The sequence below is a fragment of the Gavialis gangeticus genome, unplaced genomic scaffold, assembly GCF_001723915.1.
Source record: "Gavialis gangeticus isolate Ggan-Ray unplaced genomic scaffold, GavGan_comp1, whole genome shotgun sequence".
NCBI lineage: Eukaryota > Metazoa > Chordata > Crocodylia > Gavialidae > Gavialis > Gavialis gangeticus.
The window spans coordinates 21,695,137-21,716,817 of NW_017728996.1; the positions used below are offsets into that span (position 1 = coordinate 21,695,137).

At 41.3% G+C, this 21,681-nt stretch overlaps 2 protein-coding genes across 3 annotated transcripts in view; one reads left to right on the top strand and one right to left on the bottom strand.

Moving 5' to 3' along the window:
• Window positions 1–12,604, top strand: part of LOC109288549 (lamin-L(III)-like) — a 26,013-nt gene extending 13,409 nt beyond the window's left edge. The window contains exons 7-13 of the mRNA XM_019504118.1: window positions 1–101; window positions 929–1,157; window positions 4,645–4,752; window positions 5,119–5,235; window positions 5,329–5,439; window positions 5,585–5,652; window positions 10,639–12,604. Coding sequence (XP_019359663.1) covers window positions 1–101; window positions 929–1,157; window positions 4,645–4,752; window positions 5,119–5,235; window positions 5,329–5,439; window positions 5,585–5,623 — 705 coding nt within the window. The 3' untranslated portion in view covers window positions 5,624–5,652; window positions 10,639–12,604. The remainder of the gene's footprint in view (window positions 102–928; window positions 1,158–4,644; window positions 4,753–5,118; window positions 5,236–5,328; window positions 5,440–5,584; window positions 5,653–10,638) is intronic.
• Window positions 12,605–15,289: 2,685 nt separating this feature from the next.
• Window positions 15,290–21,681, bottom strand: part of SH3GL3 (SH3 domain containing GRB2 like 3, endophilin A3) — a 137,122-nt gene continuing 130,730 nt past the window's right edge. For both annotated transcript variants that reach the window (XM_019504120.1, XM_019504122.1), the window contains one exon: window positions 15,290–16,132. In XM_019504120.1, the coding sequence (XP_019359665.1) occupies window positions 15,927–16,132 (206 nt within the window). In that variant the 3' untranslated portion in view covers window positions 15,290–15,926. The remainder of the gene's footprint in view (window positions 16,133–21,681) is intronic.

The following is a 21,681-nucleotide window of genomic DNA, read 5'->3' on the forward strand; positions in this document are numbered from 1 at the left end:
CAAGCACAGCTGGAAGAATATGAACATCTGCTAGATGTGAAGCTGGCTCTAGATCTAGAAATAAATGCCTACAGGAAGATGCTGGAAGGAGAGGAACAAAGGTAATGTATATTATGGGACTATATACGAAGACTTCCTCAGATACAGTAAACTATTTGCCGCTCTAAGGAGATATGGGGCACATCTACACGAGATGTTTACTGTGCAGTAGCCTAATAACTGCGATAGTATGCTGGTCAAAACCTGCACTAATATGCTGCTATACAATGTTATTGGTGATGCTACTACCCAGTAAGCATCACAAAAACTGTGCACTGGTATTACTGTGCATTTAGTTAGTACTTCATTTAGCAAGTACTAAACTAAATGTGCAGTAAATACCATGCATTAATGAACAGATAGGTGTGCCCAGAGAATGGTAAATTGTCCATTAGGGAATCTCTTACCTGGAAGTACTAGGCTCCAAAATCAGCATTGGCTATGATTCCACATGTGAATTTCTAAGTTCGTTTAGCAACATATAAAGACTTACATTATCATTAAATTTCAGTTACTGTGTTTTGTCAAGTTTGATAGTCTTCTAGAGAATAACCCTGCTATTTAAGAGAAAGTATGTATGGGAGGTGGGGGAAAACTCCTTGACTAATCTTTAACCACTTACATCCTTGGAGATGTTATAAGAATGCCAAGAAAGAATTTCTTTAAGGAAGTCAAGCTAATTTAACGGTGGAGAAAGTAGTCCATAAACTTGCTGTGAATACCTTAATCAGAATTCAAAGAAAGTCGCAACCTTGACTAACCTGTCTGGGTCACTCTTCCTGGTGAGATTAAATACAACAGTTAGCTTCACACACATTAGATGAAGCTGGTGGCAAGGAATTGACATCATCATTTGCCTACTTTTAATGTAGTTTCTTGCCTCTTCTAGGCTTAAGTTGTCCCCGAGTCCATCTTCCCACAGTGTTGCTACCCAGGCAACAACCAGTCAAGGGCGTCGCTTTCTGCATGGAAGGAAGAGAAAAATAAAAGAATCAAGAAGGGGAGAGTCCAGTGTTTGCTTTAAGACTATTCAGCATGCATCATCTTCAGGAAGCGTGTCCATTGAAGATATTGATGCAGAAGGGAAGTTTGTCAAACTTAAAAACAACTCAAATGAGGTATTAATTTCCCTCACTCCAATGGCTTTTCACCTGTAGAAAAAAAATTAAACTTTCTTTTTACATAAACAGGATATTGGGAAAACAGTCTTATTTCTCTTGAATGAAACTGGGTTTTTTTGGGAGGGGCGGGGGGTGGAAATTGCTTGTTTTAAAGAGCGTTCTTCTAAAAACGCCATACATCTTAAGAGCTTTTCAGTTAATTTTATGTATCCTAGGGGTTTTATCCAAGTTGTTTTTTTCCTCTTTAAATTGAATCAGAAACTTGGGTAAATTCCGAATTCAAGGGATCCTTATATTCAAAGGATTATGGGAAATGGTGCTGCCTTCTCCATGAGGGCTACTCTGTTCAGCACTTAGCTCACTTGATTCTCCAAAGCCAGTTCAAGCTGAAAGTATTTTTACACTGAGAAATAGATAATGGCTCTCTGCTTGGAGAGAGACCTCCAACAGGGAAGTTTGTGAGGAAATAACTACTTTATTGAACTGTCAAAGATTGGTGACATCCCTGGCTGCAGAGAGGTAAGTCCAGCTTTATCGGAAATGCCAGTTATCCTTGAAGCTAGATGAGGTGCTTTAGTATATTGGATAATATGAAAGTATTAAAGTTTAGAGACTCTTATAGCTGCTAAAATTCAAATAGGATTGGTAGGGCATGTACTGTAGGTCTCCAAAGCTGGCTTCACTTGAATAACATGTTAACTGATATAGTCAACAGTTGGCAAATGCGGAATAATCTCTTGGGTTCTTTTAATGCTATTTTTTTTGTTCTGTAGCTAAAGGGAGAGCACAGATCACTTCCAATATTAATTATCTCTACATATATGTAACTTCCTAAAGTGGGAAATCTACAACTACTGTGCCAAGCCAAGCAGGTGGTCCAAGGTTGGTGTTCTCGACCCTGGCAAAACTAGTGGCTATCAGAAGTTGGATAGCTGACAAAGCTTGGACAATATTACAAATTACTTGCTCAACTAGTCTTCTGCTGGCAGGATTGAGGCAGCAAAAAATACTAGAACTAGGAGGTCTGGTTGTAATAGTACAAATTATCCACAGACCCTGCTCTGTTCAGGGGGTAGAGGGATTAAAAGCCGAGAGTGCCCAGGAGGTGGGCAGCCAGGATAGTGTCACCAAAACAAGACATCAAAACTTACTGGAAATATCATCATGTTGATTACTACTCTACTAAAGACATGAGGTAGGATTTGTTCCTTGAGATTTACATAAAGCTTTACAATTCAAATGATGCTGCACTTAACAGGCTTTGGTTGCAGTGTGAATGTGAATATTGATAGTCTAGATTTACAAGAGTGATTATTCTTGGGAGGTAGGTGATGTCTATCTTAGTCTAAACCACTTACCTTAAAGAGAACAGCTAAGTGTTTGGCACTCTCTGCTTTGCTTGTGGTGTCTGAATCCTTGTCTTCTGAACTAAACCTTAGTCATCCTTGGGGTAAGGCTTCAAAAGTGTTGAAATTTGTAACCACCCCGACATTCTAACATTACTAATTCCAGGGTGTTCTGGCAAGAAAAATGTTGATCCAACTGGGACTATGAAAGTTTGGTTACACTAATTGTGGTCTAGTAGAAATGCCATCTAATACTTTAAATAGTAATAATAGGGCCACTGATCCTTGAAACTCTGCATAGAGAAGATCTGTCCAAATGGCGACTAGTTTCCAAATGTCAGATGAAATACCTTGAAAGTAATTTTTAATTTCATAGAGAATATTCCATAAGACGTTGATCTTAAAATGCCACTCACAACTGCATTATACTTGATTCAAATTTTATCATTGCTACCCTAAACACCCTGTGAAGGAAGAAATGAAAAACTAAAATCTTTGGATACGACTGCAAGGAATTTGTGGGGAAACCACTGTTGTCACAATGTTCGGTTCTAACCAGGAGAATGCTGATAAACTAAAGGTAACTAAATGTCTAGTGAAGAACAAGAATGCTTCAGTCCTAACAAAACTTTGACTAGGTACCTAATGCAGTGTCCCTTCTTACAAGAGGAATAGCATGATGAAAACCATAAGCAAGAAAATATTTACATGTATTCTAGTTGGAACATGATGAAATTCACTCTACGGTACCTAAGGGACCAGCTGAAGCAGTCTTAAACAAACAAGTAACTTTCTAGTGAGCAATCATAGAGGAGAAGGAAGGTGAACATAGCAATTCGAGTTCTGTTTCTTAACTTGGAAAGACACTACAACAGTTTGCAAGCACTTCATGTCAGTGTTGGGAATGTTGCATTATCCATGACGTACTCTTGAATGGTCTGATTTTTCCGTTTGAAGACCTGGTCTAGTGAATGCTATGGGGAAGCAATAAATGTGATTTAAACTGGGACTCAAAGGATTTTGTCATACAGGGCAATTTCTTTCTCCTGAGGAAATTCAGGAACTCTGGAGGCTTCTATCTAGATTGCATCATTGACTGAGAATAAAATGCACAGTAGTTGTCGGTGGGTAAAACTGAGACTGTGAAAGTATTTCATAAAGGTGTCCTGGACCAGCTTCTCTCCACTGATGCTATTAATGGCATAGAGAAAGGCCTGTGAGGGAATATAGAGGGCCTAGAGAATTCCCAGATAACGCAGAGGCTTGTGGTGGACAGGATCAGAATCGTTCTTGACGAAATGATCTGAGACTAGCCTGCAGTGTACTACAAGAATAAAGTGGCTAGGAAGCAATACTGCTGAAAATCTGTTTTAATTTCTAAAATCATAAACTATAAACCCAAGTCACCAATGGCCTGTAGCGGAAAAGGAAAACATTCTGGGGCATGTTACCTGGCATCTTATGTAAGACACGAGAAGTGGCTCTTTGCTCTTCTGGGTGCTGGTGAGATCTTGGGTGGAGTACTGTCGAGGTTTGGGTATCGCATGTATTTATAAAAAAAACAAAAAAAAAATGGATAAATCAGTGAGCTTGCAGGAGAGAATGAGAAAAGCTTAATGACTGTTTTTTGGTTTGTTTGTTTTTATTTAAAATTACGACACATGAGGGAAGGCTGTAGGAACTGGTTTTCTAGCTTTAGCAAAGACCAGTTGCAGGGGAGGACATGACAGTCTTTAACATCTTGAGTTTTATAAGGGGAGTGGCTGGCAATCAATTTCTTGCACACCCGGTGGTCTTTGTTGTAAGCTGTCCCATTTTCTATGCCTGTTAGGTTAGATATTGGGTGAGAGGGGAGGCACATGACAAAGTGTAGTGAGGTGTTGAAATAGGTGCTGAAATAGCCTATGTAGTGGAATCGCCTTCACTGGAGATCTGTAAAGACCGGTAAGGCAAGCATCTGTCAGGGAAGATGGGCTAGAATGTAGATGACCTCCAGGAGTTCCTTCTGGGTTTCTTCTATACAGTCTTACCTAGGTGTAGGCCCATTTTACAATGCGAGTGTAAATTGTTTTGGATGTTGGTGTAGCTAAAGATTCCAGCCTCTTGTAATACTAATTATCCTCCTTTCTTACCAATAGGATCAGTCACTGCATGGATGGGTACTAAGACGACAGCTTGGAAGCTTGTCCGACATAATGTACAAGTTTCCTGCTCGGTTTACCCTTCTGTCAGGCCAGGTAGTCACGGTAGGTAACTTGTAAATTTTTGCAAGGTTGTTTTTCCCCAAGCAAATAACCAACTTAAAGTAGAGAGGAAAGCAGGATTTATGCTAGTGCTGGTAAAATCTGCTGACAGACTGCTAAGCTGGAGACTTTAGTCTCATCTCGAAAGCAAACTATCTTGTTGACTGTTAGCAGTGGGGACAGAAGCTTCCTTGCAGCTGAGGACTGATCTTTGTTACCAGCAAGTGACCTGAGTTACTTGTGGGATACTGGGTTCAGAAGACCTGTGCTGGAATTGGATATACCTACTTCAGACTGAAGTTGTCCCTAGGCATTTTGAATAAAGATTACTTTCAAAGAAGCTCACCAGTTAATCTCTTCTCTCTAAAGATTTGGGGTGCAGATGCTGGTATCAATCCAAGCCCAACTGATCTGGTTTGGAAATCGCAGAAATCGTGGGGAACTGGGGATAGCATTAGAGTTGCACTTATCAACCCTGATGGAGAGGTAAGTGAAGTTAAAAAGCTGTATTGTTTTACCTCTTTGAAGAATGTACTTACAGAATGTATCTTCCCTGGGGGACGACCCTACTTTTTGCAGGAGACTGCGGATCGGAAGGTTGTGCAGGTACCCAGGGGGGAGGACAGTGGCGAACAGGAAGATGAGTTTGAGGAAGAAATAGCAAGTAGTGACGTAGCACTTCAACGTCAGGTAAATAAAGAAATTCAGACGCAACATTTATTCGTTGGTCATTTTTGTTGTTACTGTACTTAAACATGTTCCCAAAGTACTGTCCATATCTTGCAACTCTTAATATTTTTCTTACAACTCTTGCCATTTTTCTCCTTGATGTCAGACCAAAAGAAGAAAAAAGAAATGTTGTTTGGTTTCATGATAGTGGGTCCTGTGAGCAGCACAAAGCAGGTGAGACTAGTGTAAGCATCCTGCTTGTTTTCTTGTGGAAACCATTTGCTTTTTCAGTAGTCCAGAAACTTTTTGCGTTATGTAGCTTCTGCATGGCTTTGCACGTAAGCTGAAATTGATGCTTCACTTCAATTCTAAAGCATAATGTTACAGCTAAATTGAACTGAATTGAAATGAACCGCTAACCTTCTTATTAACCCTCATGAGTATTCCAGTCTCTTCCATATTAATGGATGTAAACAAAGTGGTGTGCTAACTGGAGTTTAAAAAATAACGAGAGTAGTTGATGCACAACATTTCCATAAGCTGCATGTTTCTTTCCATATACCTGGAGTAACACCAGATCAGACACGTCAGTGGAATTTTCTGATTTCTTTTTTTAATAATGTTGAATCTGGACTTTGGCATTTTTCACTGAAAGCTACTAAAAGATTCTGACTTCCTTAAACTTTCATAAATATCTTGAACTTTTAAATCACTTCTGAAACTGGAGCTTGAATCTTGGGCATTTGTTGGTGGTGTAGTTTTTTGGTTCGTTTGTTTTTAGTAGCACTTTAGCCCATGTATCTAATAATCTATCTACACTTGATCTTAGCCCACAACAGGCTCTCCACCTCCATTTGTGACTCTTCCCTTGTACTTCTCCTTTGGATCAGAGAGGTGCAGGTCATGCTGTTTTAAATTGTCTACTTAGCCTAAGCATATTCCAGCTTCAACTTCTACAGTACCCCTTTGGCTACTGTCTGTATCTTAATTTGAGGAGGGAAAAAACAATCAGCGTTTCTCTGAATATGGTTTGAATGGTGGGTTGTCAAGTAACTGCTAGTACTTCTTAAGATCCATTAAGGTATTATGATTAGTCATCTTAAAATAATAGCTCAACAAATGCAAACTAAACTTTACTGTTGAGATGTCCCTAATCAGAGTTGACAAATTGGCTTGTAACCATGCAAGCAAACTCCAGGAGAAGCAAACATCTAGTTTAGCTGGGCCAGTCAGCTATGTTGTGAGCAAATGCTACTACAGTAAAATCCCTGTTTCCTGGCATTCTGTTAGCCAGCATACTCTATTAACTGGCACTGTACCGCCACGTGCAACCCCCTTACACTGCTACCATCCACTACCCTGTGCCACTGAAGGGACCATCCCATCCCTCCCCCAGCACCAGTATGTTTAGATAACTGGCATTTTTACATTACTGGCACCCAGCATTCCCCACTTATGCCGGATAACAGATTTTACTACACTAAAAAGCTTTTTGGAAGGGATGGTTTGCTGTCTAAGTAGGTTAAAATGACCAGAAAAATGTGGTCCAACCTCAGACTTCCCCCGTCATTTTTACTAATAAATATAAAGTCAACATTTTGGAGTTCACATTCTTTGCAGTCTTTTTCCAGAGGATCATTCAGTTCTGAAGTAGTGGACTTGAGTAGAGGGGGCTGGCTTTAGTTGGTGACCTTCCTAGAAAATAAGCATTGGCTGTGCTGAACTTCTTGTGCTCTCAAATCGTACAAGGAGAATACAGGATTGGTATGTAGAATAGCCTGCTTCTCAGGCGCCTGCCTATCTAAAGGAATAAAAAGTAGATGGTTTTTGTAATACCTGCTTTTTGCAGAGTACCATTCAGATGTCCTGGTCTAACTTCATGACCTGAAGTAAAACTAACTTTAGACTGAATCTCCTTAGTCCAAAATTGCCGGGAGGTTTTTTGTCTTTTTTAAATGAATCTCTGCCCATTACACTAGGCCCAGCAAACTGTGAAAGCATTTCACGGACATGCTGGGACCTGTATCCTTCAGCCAGTATTGCTATAGCAACTGAGAAACTCGCATCCATCCTTAAACCTGGGATTCTTAACTCTCACAAAGCTGAAAATCTTAAAAACTTTTCTATACCTAACCACAGAAATACTTAAAGCTTCTAAGGATGGGGAAAACTATTTTTTTTCTACTGTATTAATCCCAAATCATGCAGTGCTCTTGAATTATGTCCCTGTACATGCTAATTCTACACCCTTAAATTTGTAGTGTTTTATAGTCAGCACTTCAGCCAAGTTGGCCCTTGCCTAGACTGTTTTAAACCAGGTTGAGATTCCAAAATAGCAAATCCTAAATAAAAATTATTTCTCCTAGTTTTAAAACTATAACAATCATTTCTGTTTGGCATCCAAGACCAAAATTTACTATTGCACTATCAGTAGTGTCTTTAATGTGTAGCAAAAATTAAAATTGGTCTTGGCTACCTTCCTGTTGACACAATGGAATCTGGCCAATTAAGGTCCTATAGTGTTAAAAACGCATTGAAATTTCTCTCTTCTAATGACCAGGGACCTGGGTTTTCCATTTGCCATGGAAAAACATGCTAAAACAGATTTTCTCATTTTAAGAAGAAATATCTAGATTTTCTCCTTTTTTTTAAAGGTAAAAAAAAGAGGAAATGGTGGGTTTTCCCTCGAAGGCTAGCAGAGTTCCCAGCCTGCACATGGCTGGGGGAGTGGGAAGGAGGGTGATCAGCAGGGGGTGCCATGTACATGTGTGCACTTGCATGCACATGGCTGCCAGACAGCCTGGAGACCAGCTCCCACAGGTAGGTCTGGCTGCCAATGGGGAGGGGAATTGAGGCCCCCATAGTGAGGGAACTTGGCTGGGCTAGGAGGCGCTGCCCAGCTAAGGCAGTACGTGGGGCTTGGGGCCCAGGCCTGGAATGTGCTGCCACAGGGCCTGGGCAGGGAGTGGGACAGAGCCACAGGTGGCTTGTCCAGGGGCACAGGACAGCAGCTCCCTGCTGTTGCATGCGCTCCTGGAGGGAGAGGGCATGTGCTCCCTAGATTCCTGCATGGGGCAAGGGTGGGTGCAGGCATCCCACTGCAGGCTCAGGCTCCCTGGCCTGGCCCTGGGGTCTTCACTGCCAAGTGGGCAGGACCCAGTGCAGCAAGGTGGGGAAGCTTCTTGCTGCCACTGCAAGCCCATGCCACCAGGGTGAGACACCCCCTGCAGCAAGAGTGGTGGCGCAGAGTTGTGCCAATGACAACAGTATTTTAAGTGTATTTTTAATACCCTTTAAACACTTCATCTGAAAGAATTCCAGAGTGCTCTTAGGTGTGTGTCTTGCTATCATATAGCATATGGGCAGTGAGCATGAGTTTGCTTCGTAAGCTTAATACGTTGAAGGTAGCATAGCCGCTGCTTCCTGACTCGGTATCAAATGGAGTTCTATAAGCTTATTCTGATCCTCCAAGGCTGTTATGTCAAGAGGTGCGGGGCTTGTATTAGGTTATCCTTATGCATGTAAGAATACCACAGTTTAGTGGGTAAACTGTCAGTTTTGTCACGTTAAGCACAACAACATTCTCAGGCTTCTCAACACTTCAGTTTGTTCAGGTTTACCTATTCTGTCATCTGCCAAAATATTTCCTTGTACCTCTCTTCCCATGTTTCTCCTATCATAACCCCTCCTTCTCCTTTTTTTTAGGACTACTACATTAGAACAACTTGCTTATTCAGCTGTTTTAGTAGCTTACTATATTGTGAATCCATGCTCATGTTTAATAACATAACACTTTTCCCAGCCTCTGAGAGCTTCATGTGGTGTTCTCTCCTTTCCAACTGAGATCCCTCCGCCTAGACCCTGTCATGTACCAGCATGACAGAGGTGCATAAGGACATGTTTGAACTGACAACGGCTTAAGCCAGGGGTTCTCGGCCGGGGTACACGTAACCCTGGGGATACTTGGACCGGTCCTAGGGGGTACATGTGGGTGGGCAGGGTCAGAGCGCCACTACCTCTGAGGAGCAGGGGTGGGGAAGCTCGCATACAGTAGCCGCTGCCGCCACACCTACCCCCGTGTTCAACCGCCAAGGATACTTAGGCTAAAAACGCCTGGCTTAAGCCATAAAGATGATAATAAAGAAAACTGAAAACTTATGCACTGCAATAGTGTCAACAAACCCCATGAGCTAGGCTTGATGACAAAGCACTGTCTTAGTTTTCCCTTCTCCATCCCCTCTGTTTCTACCTCTGCCATGGTGGGGTGGAGGGGGATACACTAGATAATGGTCCTCAACATTTTTTATACCAGGACTTATTTGTAAATATTGATGGCCAGTCCTGACCCAACCCCACAGTGTGTGTGTATGTGGGGCGGTGGGGACGGGACACGGGACTGGGAGGCCCCAAGCAGCCCCTTGCAGGCTGGAACTCTGGCAGCCTGCAAAGGAAAAGCCACGGTTGGTTTCTCATGTTTTTCTCCTTTTAAAAGAGAATCCATTTTTAAAGTTTGTTTGCAACCCTTTCATATATTCTTGTGACCTACTTTTGGGTTGCGAACCATAGGTTGAAAAATGCTGCATTAGAGGCTCCAGTGGGAGCTGGGGTAACAGCATGCAATGAAAGCTCCTAGTGCTAGGGGCCTGGCAGGGGTAGTCTGTGGGATTCTGGAGGACTTGGGCCTCCTGTACTCATGCATACATGCTGAGAAGATGAAATGTTTAGAAATGGCAGATCGTTTCAAGAGATACTATTTTGGAGCATTTTGGCCACCTTTGAAACATTTCAAAGAGCATATACATTTGTCCATCTGGGCTTTGAAATGCTTTGAAACATTTTAATTGTGTAGCTTTCCACGTCCTAAATTTATCCTAAAGCATGATTTGACATGCACGACAAGTTTTAATTTATCAAACTACTTTACTTTTATTTTGAGCAGTTGAAAGTTTGGTAGCCATCCACTACACTCCAGCTTAATGCTAATATTAAAGGATTTAAATTTCTGTATTTATAATTCAGAGCTTCTATAGAACAGAACTAAATTGATTTTTAGTAGGTAAAAGCAACTAAACCCTTAAGTGTGTGTATGTGAGAGAGAGAGAGAGAGAGAGCATGGTATGTGCACTTGCATACCCACACCCAGCTCCTGTCTCATTTGAAATTAAGTTCAAGTATATGAAACTAATAATTCATTATGCTATTTAATATCTCTTTTTATAGTGTCTTCAGCAAAATGAAGATCCTAGCTGTTCTGTCATGTAACTAAACAAAGGCAGTGACCATCTAAAATGCTCCTGAACTTCAGCAACTTCTGGAATCTATGATCCTCAGACTTTTCCCCTGTCCTCTCCCTCGCTCCCCTTTACCTATTTGAGAGATGCCCTCCAGAATGTGAAACCTTGTCAAATGATATTATTTTACTCTATTTTGGACGTAACAGTATAAACTAGAGCAGACTTCCTTTATGAAGAAAAAAGGCTTTTAAAAATGAGGAGTTCTGTGAACTATCCACCCACAACTTGTTACAAAGGACAGGTGTATACAATTCATGTAATTTTTGCTGGCTATGTCTTTACCTTAACAACCCTTTATATTTGTGATCATTGACCATTAACAACCCTTTATATTTGTGATCATTGACCATTCTTTATCTTGCTTCTTTAAAAGTTCTTTCGTAAAGCAGCCTTTGAAGAAATAATATTGTTTCAAGTATGACTAAAGTGAGCCAAATTCTGCCCTGACTTGCACTTTGAAAAACTTCACTGAAGTCAGGGTAAGGCAAAAAGTTATTGTTGGGAGTTCTTAGTCATTGAAATAGAACTTTCTTGGAGTCGCTCATCACAGGGCAGGCAACAGATCTAAGCCAATTGTTAGAATTATCTATTAGAATATGTGAAGTTTTAAAATTGGGAAGCTATTTATAAACTGTTCTTTTAAACTTGTAGTTAAAGTATAATATACTGTTACTATATGCTGCTGCCTGGCAATCTATAAACTTATTTATTGAGTTTTACTAAACCTGTACACCATTACATAGCTTCTATCAACATTGTGTTGGAAATTTGCGTTGGATACCTGGGTTTACATGAATGAGCAAAGAAACCCCTTGCCAACCTAAAAGCTACTCAGCAATACTATATACACAGCAATATTATGTTCTAACACTGCCAAGTAATCAAGTTTTTTAAGGGGAATGGAACTAAAGGCACTAGACAGTTTTGTATAGCCAGAGGGCTCCCTTTAAAGTGCTCCTCTATTAACTGTGCAAAGTATAAAGAAGAAGGTGGTAGTGTTGGGTTTACATTGCCACGATGTATACTTGACTGGGTTGAAGGGCACTTCCCTTTTGGCAAAAGATTAGGAAACTGTGACATTCGACAGATTAATGTATAGTAGCATGACAAGGTACAGTTAACTTCAGGGAGATGGCAGGAGAGGTCATGGGTAACTGCTACAGTAGAACCCCAGCTTTTTCTGTTACTGAGAGGCTTACTTAGCTGTGTTGTGGTGTGGAAAAACAAGGACTCCTGCAGGGCTGCTTAACCAACACTGAATTCTGCTTCCCTGATCGCTCCCCTCTTTTAAAAAAAAAAAAAAAAAAGTGGATGATGCAGCCTACTGGAACAGCTTTCAGACTTCTTTGTTGCCTTGCCAAAATCTTTGCAATATAGTATAGTATGTTTGAATCCAAGATCTGTTCCATGTTAGGATATGGCTTTTAATGTAAAGCTCTTCTTTGACTGCTTTAGAGTTCCCTTTGATAAACTAGTTTAAAAAAAACCCTACATGGATTTTAAATCTTTTGACACCTTGGCTTTGCATATTTTAGCAATCCAAAACCTTTGCTTCATTGCACCTTGTCACTTTAAAATGGGTTCTGTTTATAATCTTACTATATGTTTATTATTTTGGTCTGTTAAATTTTTTACTATTAAAGATATTTTCCATGTATACTATCCCTCTTGGGCTTTAATGTTCAGCAAACAGCTTTGGAACATCTGTATTATCTGTACATCCTAACTTGGCTAGGAGGATTGAAGGGATGCAGCTGAAGAGCTAGGGAAAGTCGCCCTCTCTGTAAAGAGCAGATGGAAGAAGTCTTCAACAACAGAGTAAGCTGCTATACAATCTGTTGCACATGGCTCACGTTCCCTAAACTTTCTGAATAAAGCTGAATTGCAATCAACTTAATCTACATAGAGAAGTTTTTCTACAACTCCAACAGTGTCACATTAGATAAGTGTGATCCAGCACAATGTTTAGATGAAATGTATTTGTATATTTATATATAATCATAAGAAATCCAACACTACAACTTAATTTTGTGTACTTTATCATAGGGCTTTTGTTAGCCTTTAAACAGCATACATAAACCGTCAAAACAATCCTGAACCACAATTTCTCTCTGCATTATGCTAATGCAAAGCAGAACACTGATAAAATCTTCAATTTCACAACCGCCAACATCCCAAACTATATTAGATCAGCCAAACATTTCCTCAGGAAGATTTTGCATTTAGAAAAATCCTAAATGTAGCCTTTTGGAGACTGTAACTGAACTGAGTACCAACACTACCAGCTAAGCTCACATCTCTGGGAAGATGAAGACTATAACCTCTAGAGGTGGTTCTAGTATGTAAATTAGCAAAGACTATTTTAGGACTCTAAATCCTCTGAATCTTCATTTATGTTGCTCAAGCTGCCAAATGGCCATAATTTATTTTTGTACCAATAACTTCTATCTCTGTGTCTACCTAAATTCTCACCTTGCAGGAAAGAGGTGGTGGTTGTTTTTTCCTAAGTCTCTTTCAAACTGTAGTTGCTTCTGACCCAGCCAGAGCAATCCTATCTGCTCCTCATTGTTTGCCACCTCTTGGTTATGCTCTAGGCCTTAGAGTGCTAGGGTTATATGGTATTCTTGGTCTACACTGTCTTTTACCTACTGCTTGGGTGAGTAAACTAATATGCAGCTTAAAGGAGACAACAAATCAAAGGCAAACAAAGGGGAAAAGAGGCAGGGAGGAAATAGTATGGGGAAGGAGGGAGGAAGGAATTAAAAGTAGAAGAACTAAGACAACCAGATACAGGAACAGACTAACCCTACAGAGAAATTCAGAGTCCCATCTTCAGTTCCTCTAACTTGGGACTGTCAGATCTGCCTTGTGCCCTGGGCCAGATACAGACTGTGGGGCACCTTGCAGGCCAGCTCCACCCCAGGGCATGCAGCAGCTCCAGTTCTTACTGCATGCCCCATGCTAGATGCAAAGCTGCTACTGGCACTGTCGGCCCTGTGCCAGGGTAGTAGCTCTGCGTCTGGCTCTAGTATGGGACACTTGGCAGCTAGGCAGTGGGGTAACTGGCAATGGGCAAAATAGTTGGACGGCAGCCAGGGCTGCATCAGATCTTGCACATCTTCATGCCGCTGATCACCACATCCACTGGGATCCAAGGGCCCTGAATTCTGCAGCAGGCAACTCCTCCAACTTCTGGCAGCAGTGGATAGAGCAGCTCTCTGTGCCATGTTCAACATCCTGCTCTGACTGGATAGCAAATGTCCATCCAATAAAAAGCAGTTAGCCCTAATCTTAGGGTTTACTGTAGCTGGTCAGTGCATACCATCTTTCTGATGGAGAGCTAGAGTATTGCCTGAACTATAAAACAAGGAGGATACAGGCATATTATTATTGTCTATCATATCCTGCATGTGCCACTGGGTACACTACATCTAACTGCATCACCAGCTAGAGCTCTTACCCAGCTAAGTGAAATATCCCATTACTCACAGTTCAAGCTGAAAGCAGACTATCACAGTGGATGAAGCGAGTCTCTGACATCTCAAAGCTTAGGCTTTCACTGGCTTCCTGGGTATAGGTGGTCTAACACTTAATGCTGGAAAATGTCTCTGTCAGTGGGTCTGGCTTGCAGCTTGTCCAGAGGGATTGCTTTTTTTCCTCCCTTGTGATGGTTTCAACAGCCTTATGGTGTGAGAGGGTGAGCTGACAAGGACACTGGTGAATCACAGCTCACCTGTAGGGGTTTAAGGGCTTCTTTCACCACCCCACTACTGAGCAACTCGGGCAGTCTTACTGATGTCTACTTATACCATGCACAGGATGGACTGTTTCATTCCTAGAGTTGATTGCCCTGGCATATCACTCTGATCTAGCTTCCTTTGATGGCTGCAGGGTTAAGCCAGGCAGCCTCACGCTCTCAGAGCTGTTTCTTCAAAATCAAAAGGCCAGGAGGTTTGCTTTGCTCACTACTTGCTGATTGGGCTTTCTGGACTTGTTTTGGCCATTGATAACATGGTTAATGCTAACAGGTATTTCTAAAATGAAGGTACTACCTATTTTATCTCCTGAGTAGCCTGAGCCTCTGTCCACGACCATTTCCTGATTCTGGGCAGCCTTGCCTATACAAATGTTTGTCTTTTTCCTCTGCATAGATTGTCATCTTCTCTACTTCTGCTCCACCAAAAAAAAAGTGAGTCAGCATTACCCTTTCAATTATCAGCTAGAGAGTAGCCCCTTACTCTTCCATTCATCTCAATGGAGTGTTACCTCTCCTCTAGTGGCATCAAATTCAGGCTCTGTCTTTCTAGCAACAGTATGTCCTTGGTTCATATGGGTATACATAAAAGCGCTGCTGTCCTCCTGCTCTCGAAATAAAACAAAATGTAAACAAGTGTTAAGAATGATCTTCAGTAAATAAAGTGCAACCAAAACTAACAATTTTAGCATCTGCAGAGTCACAGAACTACTCTCGATAACATCACTTAAAAAGATGAACTAGCTCCTCCTCCTCAAGACCTTAGTGTATCCATGAAGGAAAGTAAACTTTTGCAGAAAACAAAACCATACCAACCACTGGGTAAGCATCTGCAGCAGTCATGTTTCTCCCACAGTAATGTTTATTAAGTTTGGTCAGTAAACTTTAGGAATTTGCAACTCAGACCTTGTACTTAGTACAACAACGTCTTAAAACTGACAAGCACGCTGCCTTTTGTCAACATACAATGTGAAACATGGATTAAGTTCACAATTAAGTTACACTGTGATGGATGAAAAAGGCTCAATGACATCAGTAACTCTTAGGAACTAGTTACAGTTAGCTTCACTCACAGTATTTTTAAAAATGGTTTTCAATAGTAAAATCATTGCAGCCCAAAGAATTTTAAAAATAATAATAATAATAATAATAATAAAAGGATCTACATACAGTAAGGAGCAAAGAAATGCATTGTTGGAGCAACAGTGAGCTACCAGTGAACACTTCATACAGTGATCTTCAAGGCACAAAGCAAAAAAACTGGGTCTAGGGTTTTTTTGCATTTTCATGTAACCAAGGAAGGTAATTTTCTTGAATACAAAATAAATACATTTAAAAAAGACGCATACAAAAGTCAGTAAGTCAGTCAAAGAGCAAGGCTTTCACAGAATGCCACACTGATGGAACATTTGTGAATCCATTTCGGTCATGAAATTATGTTCACAGCTTGGACGACACGTTCATTGAGGCAAGGATACCAGCACTTCAACATAGTTAATGGGGAAGAAGCCAGACTCTCCATTTAACATCCCTTCATACCAGTTTTCATCGATTTGATTGGTTAAAGTAATGATGTCCCCTTCCTTAAAACCAAGTTCACCTTCATTTTCTGGCTCAAAGTCATACAGAGCCTGGCAACAAGGCTGATCCATGTGCATTGAAGAACCTGCCCCAGTGACAGAAAATACAATGTTTAAGAGCGTAAGGAACATCACTTGTCCATTGTACATGCAAACAAGGAGACCAATTTAGTCCTGCTGTAAGGAATGGACCCACTAGAGTTTATAGTTAGTTTTCCATCATTTCTACCCACTAAGGGTCTTTTCCTTCTATTTATTTTCATATATTAAACACTCGTTTCATCACCCTGATATTGTAAGTAATACCATCCCCCACCCCCCTTAAAAGTAGATTTTACTATAATTTTATTAGGTGATATACGGTTTGTCCAATAAAAGATGCCACCTATAAAAATCCTTGCCTCTATAGTTTCATTCTCATTTGAATTCCTTTGGGAAGCTGTAAATCAGTTGAACAGTTGGAATGGTTTTGGACACTGTTGCTGTATTTAAGGTGGGGCAGGGGGAGAAGAGAGGATTGAGGCTCTTTCCTGTAAAAAGACCAACCTGTGGATATTATGGCAAACAAACAAACTGAACAGTATTCAGTAGTCTGTCAAGCCAAGCACTGGACTCCAGAGAGGGACTACAAGCACTCGACTACAAGACAGAAGCTAGACAAGAACAATGTGGGACCAAAATTTTAAATGACAGCAGAGCCATGACCTTATAAAACATTTAGGCATGTGAGTGTCCTTATTGATTCTGGTGGCACCACCTGTGTGTAAATATTTGAAGGACTGGGACCTAATGGTCAAATGGAGCCAAGCAGCTCTATCCTCTTCTCCATATGGAGATGCAGCTGTCTCTAGGTTAGATGACCAAGATCATCTGTGGTATGGTAAGTTGTGTATTCAAACCATTCACCACATGTGGTCTTAACATGAACTAAAACAAAGGTTATGTTAAGGACAGCAGGTTATGTTAAGAAAAGTCTGTCAAGCTTTTTTATACTATTTTTTAGATACTGTACAAGCAGGGCTTTGTCTTTATCTGTCTTGGCTTTTTTGTGGTTCTAGTATATTGTGTTTGGTCGAGTCACACTGTAAGATCTTCAGTCCAAGCTTACTTTTGTATTTAAACATTATTAACCTTACATACAGAATACCAAAAGCAGTACTTAGGCTCACAGGAAAAGTCAACAAGGATAATGCTTGTATATGTCCAATTAATAAAACACAAGGGATTTTCACTACTAGCCAAAGTGGTTAACTTTGAAACTGCATTATTTTCAATGTTATAGACATTTGCATGTATCGATGGTCAACTGGCTTAGATTTATGCTTGGGGTATGTAAATAATATGTTATTGTATTCATATATTTCTGCCTTGCACACTAAATCATGCTAACAACATTTCCTCTACTGTTTGTATTCTAGCATTTAATTTTGTGGGTGAACATCAATCTATGAGTTAGCAAAAGTTAATTTGTTTTTCCTTATGACATTGATTGTTTTTAAAATACTAAACTAAAAATCCAGTGGTTTGGAATTAATTCCATTCACAGAGGGAAATGGAGGAAGGAGGTTTCATGCTGCCTCCTGTTCCGTTACAGTAGCAAAATGCATTCCAGCATGACAAAGACCTTCTTTAGTGTTCCCCTTAATGCTTACAGTAAAGCATTTAATGAGCCTCTTTACTACTAAATGATTCTTGTTACTCTTTTTGCTCAACATTGTGACTATTCTCAAAATATCCTAATCTTAGTGCTCCCTCCAAATTCTGAAGCATGCTAATTAAGCATTCAAATTGAGAACTAATTTTTGTTTGGAATAATTTGCATGTGCTGTTAAACACTGCAGTACACAAGCAAATTCTAAAGAATATAAAAGTTGTTAAAATTGCCCGCCACTAATGGGCATTTGTTTTTAATTGTCCAATCACAGTCCTATTGTCATAAAAGCCAGTAAGTAGCTACTCTCACACATTTTCCAGCAACAACAAGCAGCAGAAGAAAATCTGAGCAAGCAGAACTACCTGAAAGACAAGCCATTAGGTGATCTGTGGATCATGGGGGGGGTGAAGATTTTAATGACTTTTAAGTGACAATGACAGAAGTAGAGAAAAGGTTTGACTGTACAAAATACTTACCAGAGGCAGATGGAATCTATTTTTCTGCTCCTTCCTAGCCCGTTTATATTATTTTAACAATTTAAAGGGCCATAAACCCAATAGAAATAGCCCACAAGGAATGTTCCCAGTACAGATATTGCAGAGAAGAAGGCATGACCTGTGACATACTTACAACCATGTGGCAGGGGGTTGTGTTGGGTGGGAGTAGTGTGGCAACAGGCTACCTCTGATTATTCAGTCACAATGGTTAGTGGACAACCAGCTCAGATGGTGGCTTGACTTGGTGCACTTTGCCCCTCTGGTGAGCTGAACTAAGCACACTTTAGACAAAGCCCTCAATAGTGTTTTTTTCACAGAATCTTACTGGTTATTTAAAAAAAATGTTAATGTTTTCAAGCAAAGGCTTTGTCAGCACAGACTCTGACACATGAATTTCCACGTTTTTGAATGAGCAACAGCAGAAAGTTGTTCTGAGTAATTGAATAACTGAAAACATGCCTTCACCAACTGCTCTGCAGGGCCAACATCCAGAACTTAGTACAGGAGTCAGTTACTTTCTAACAGCAAGATGCATGATGTTATGGTCGTAACAGACATAGAACATATTTTTTATATATGTCTGAACCTTTGGGAGTCATAAGACTATATAGTATATCACCTTTTTTATATTTTTAAAAGAAAGATGGGATTAAAGGGCTGGAAGTGGTAGGGGGAACTTTTGTCTTTTAGGTTTCAAAGGCTCGGGGGAGAAAAAAAAAGTAATCTTAAAGTAATGGCCACAGCCACTCACCCAAGAATCTAACATCAGTCAAAGTCTTTATTAAATTAGAGGCATGCAGCTGCTACGCTGTACTATATTTGGTACAGTCTAGCAAAACAAAGCTTCCTTAACAAGTGGAACAGAGTCAGCACTGGCTGTCAGTCTTAACGGCAAAGTTTTTAACATCGCAGAGGTCAGTCACATGGCTGTTGTTCTCCACTTTACAAACTCAAAGCCACTTACTGTTGCAGAGATTTAAGAAGCCAAAAAGAAATTGTGGCAAGTTTATGTGCAGAGACTGCATGTGTGTTAATTTATTGGACCTCCTTGCTTCTAGCAACTGCTAAGTTAAACTGACAAAGTCAATGATATATATATATATAGCCAGATTGCCTGTCTTATCCTATTGGACCATTCAAACTCAGACTGAACGTCTAACAAAACAATACAGAGAATATTCTGGAGCAATGAGGTTGCCGTTTCAAACTTCAGTACAGCTGAAGCCACAAGGGCCATTTAAAATGCCATTTTTCTCAAAGGAAACTTCCTGGTGGTCAGTCTGCTGTTTATTGCACGTTGCAGCACACATACAGCAACAGAAACAGACTTTAAAGACTCACATACTAGATGTTCATGATTATAATTAGTAGGCCTGTGCAAAATTGCACCGGCAGTTTTGTTTCAATGCTGTTTCTACTTGTTTTGAGCTCGAAACAGCGAAATCTAAATGAAACAGAGCTTCAAAACAGCCTTGAAATGAAATGAGGCAAGTTGAAACATTGACAGCACTGCTTGAAGTGCCCTGCTTTCTCCCTTGGTGTCAGCCAAGTGACGGCACACCTTACCACACACAGTGTCACCCACCCATGCCACGAGTTTTGCCTGTCAGCAGCTAGAGGTGCAGGGCCCCAGAACCCAGAATCCCCTGCACCTATCTCCTTGACAGCTGGCAGGCTTTGCGGCCGCAGCAGGGCCTAGCAGGCCTGCAGCTTTCACCCCCATCTACCCCAAGACAGACAGTCTCACAAGCACCCATGACATGAGTTTTGCCTGTCAGCAGCCAGAGGTGCAGGGCCCCAGAACCCAGAAGCCCTGCACCAATCTCCTTGACAGCTGGCAGGCTTCAAAGCCTCAGCAGGGGCTAGCATCCCTGCAGCTTTCACCCTGCTGTGCCTTAACAAACAGATTGTCACCCATGTCATGAGTTTTGCTTGTCTGCAGCTTGAGGTGCAGTTTCCCCCAAGCCCCTGCACCCATCTCCTTGTATCTTGGCAGGCTTTGTGGCCTCAGCAGGGGCTAGCATGCCTGCAGTTTCGACCCCCCTGTGGCTTAACACATGCATGTGACATGAGAGTTTTTTGCTTTCAAGAATCTGAGGTGAACTTTCCCTGAAACCCCTGCACCTATCTCCTTGAAACATGGCAGGCTTCATGCCCTCAGAAGGGGCTACCATTCCTGCAAGTTTCATCCAAATCAGGCCAGAAATGATAAAGTTATAGGCTGTTTTGAGCTTCCCCATTACAGCCTATGGGCGAAACATTGAAACAACATCGAAACAGCGAAACTGTTCTGACGAAACAAAACAGAACAGTAGTTTCAAAATTAAATGAAATTCAAAACAGAACACTGTTCCGTCGAAACACAAGTCAAAACAGACAGTGCTATTTTGCACAGCCCTAATAATTAGTATAGATCTCTTACAGCTTGCTTCAGCTCCACTTGCTGCTGTTCTCCCCACTGTCCCAGGGGCAGGAGATGCTTCAGAGTGTTTCTGTCCACTTGAGCCAGGCTGTGTTGGGATAGGGGAAGCAGGAATTGGAAGGGGGTGGGTTCCCCACACTGCCTGATCTCCCCAGAAGTAAGTGAGGGAAGTTGCTGCTACTGCCGTGGCTGCCATACATGAGCCTAGCTCCCACACAGCTCAGATGGAGCAGGCAGGAAGAGCTCTGAAGATTCCCCCACTCCCAGTACCATAGAAAAAACCATGGCAGGGGAAGGGGATAGAGGAAGGGGACAGTAAAGGAGGGGACATGCCTCTGACTACAGAGGGGAAGGGAGGGGATTCTCTTCCAGTTTGGAGACTTTTTCAGAATCCCCACAAGGCTCCAGCAGCAAAGTCTAGTTTGAAAAGGGGGTGCAACCATGCCACTGCCCCCCTCTGGATCCACCCCCGACATCCATCCCCCAACACTCAGGCCTGCTCTGACTTCATAGAAAGCAGTAACAGTAGCACTCAACTTCCAGTGTTGGGCAGGAAGAGAGAGAAAGAGAAGATTTTCTTATAGTTTTACCCATTATGACACTTTCTGTGAGAGGTAAGAACAGCATGCAGGGTGCTTCTTCAGAAGAAAAAGAATGATAGATGAACTAATAACTGTGCATGTCATCAGAGAGCCCGGAGGACGTTTGAAAATGCTGTTCTCGGTTCTGCTCTTTTCTTCCTTTTCCTTTCATGGTTGTGTAACAAGAAGCCCCTTCTTGCCTGCACCTCCCACTTTGTGCATTTCTTTTTCCTTCTGAGTACTGGCAGAGACCTAGCCCATTCATTGCACAGGTGTGGCAAGGCTCAGAGCAATCCAGAAAGCTGAAGTGGCTTTCTGTAGGAGAAACCTACAAACTACACCTACATATCGATTGAGCTAAGTATCACTAAAGAAAACAAAAGAACTAAAATATCCACTTTGAAGTCTGTAAATATGTCCGGGTACTAACCTAACTCACTTACTGTCCCCAGGAGCCTTTGATCTTCACTACCTCATGTTA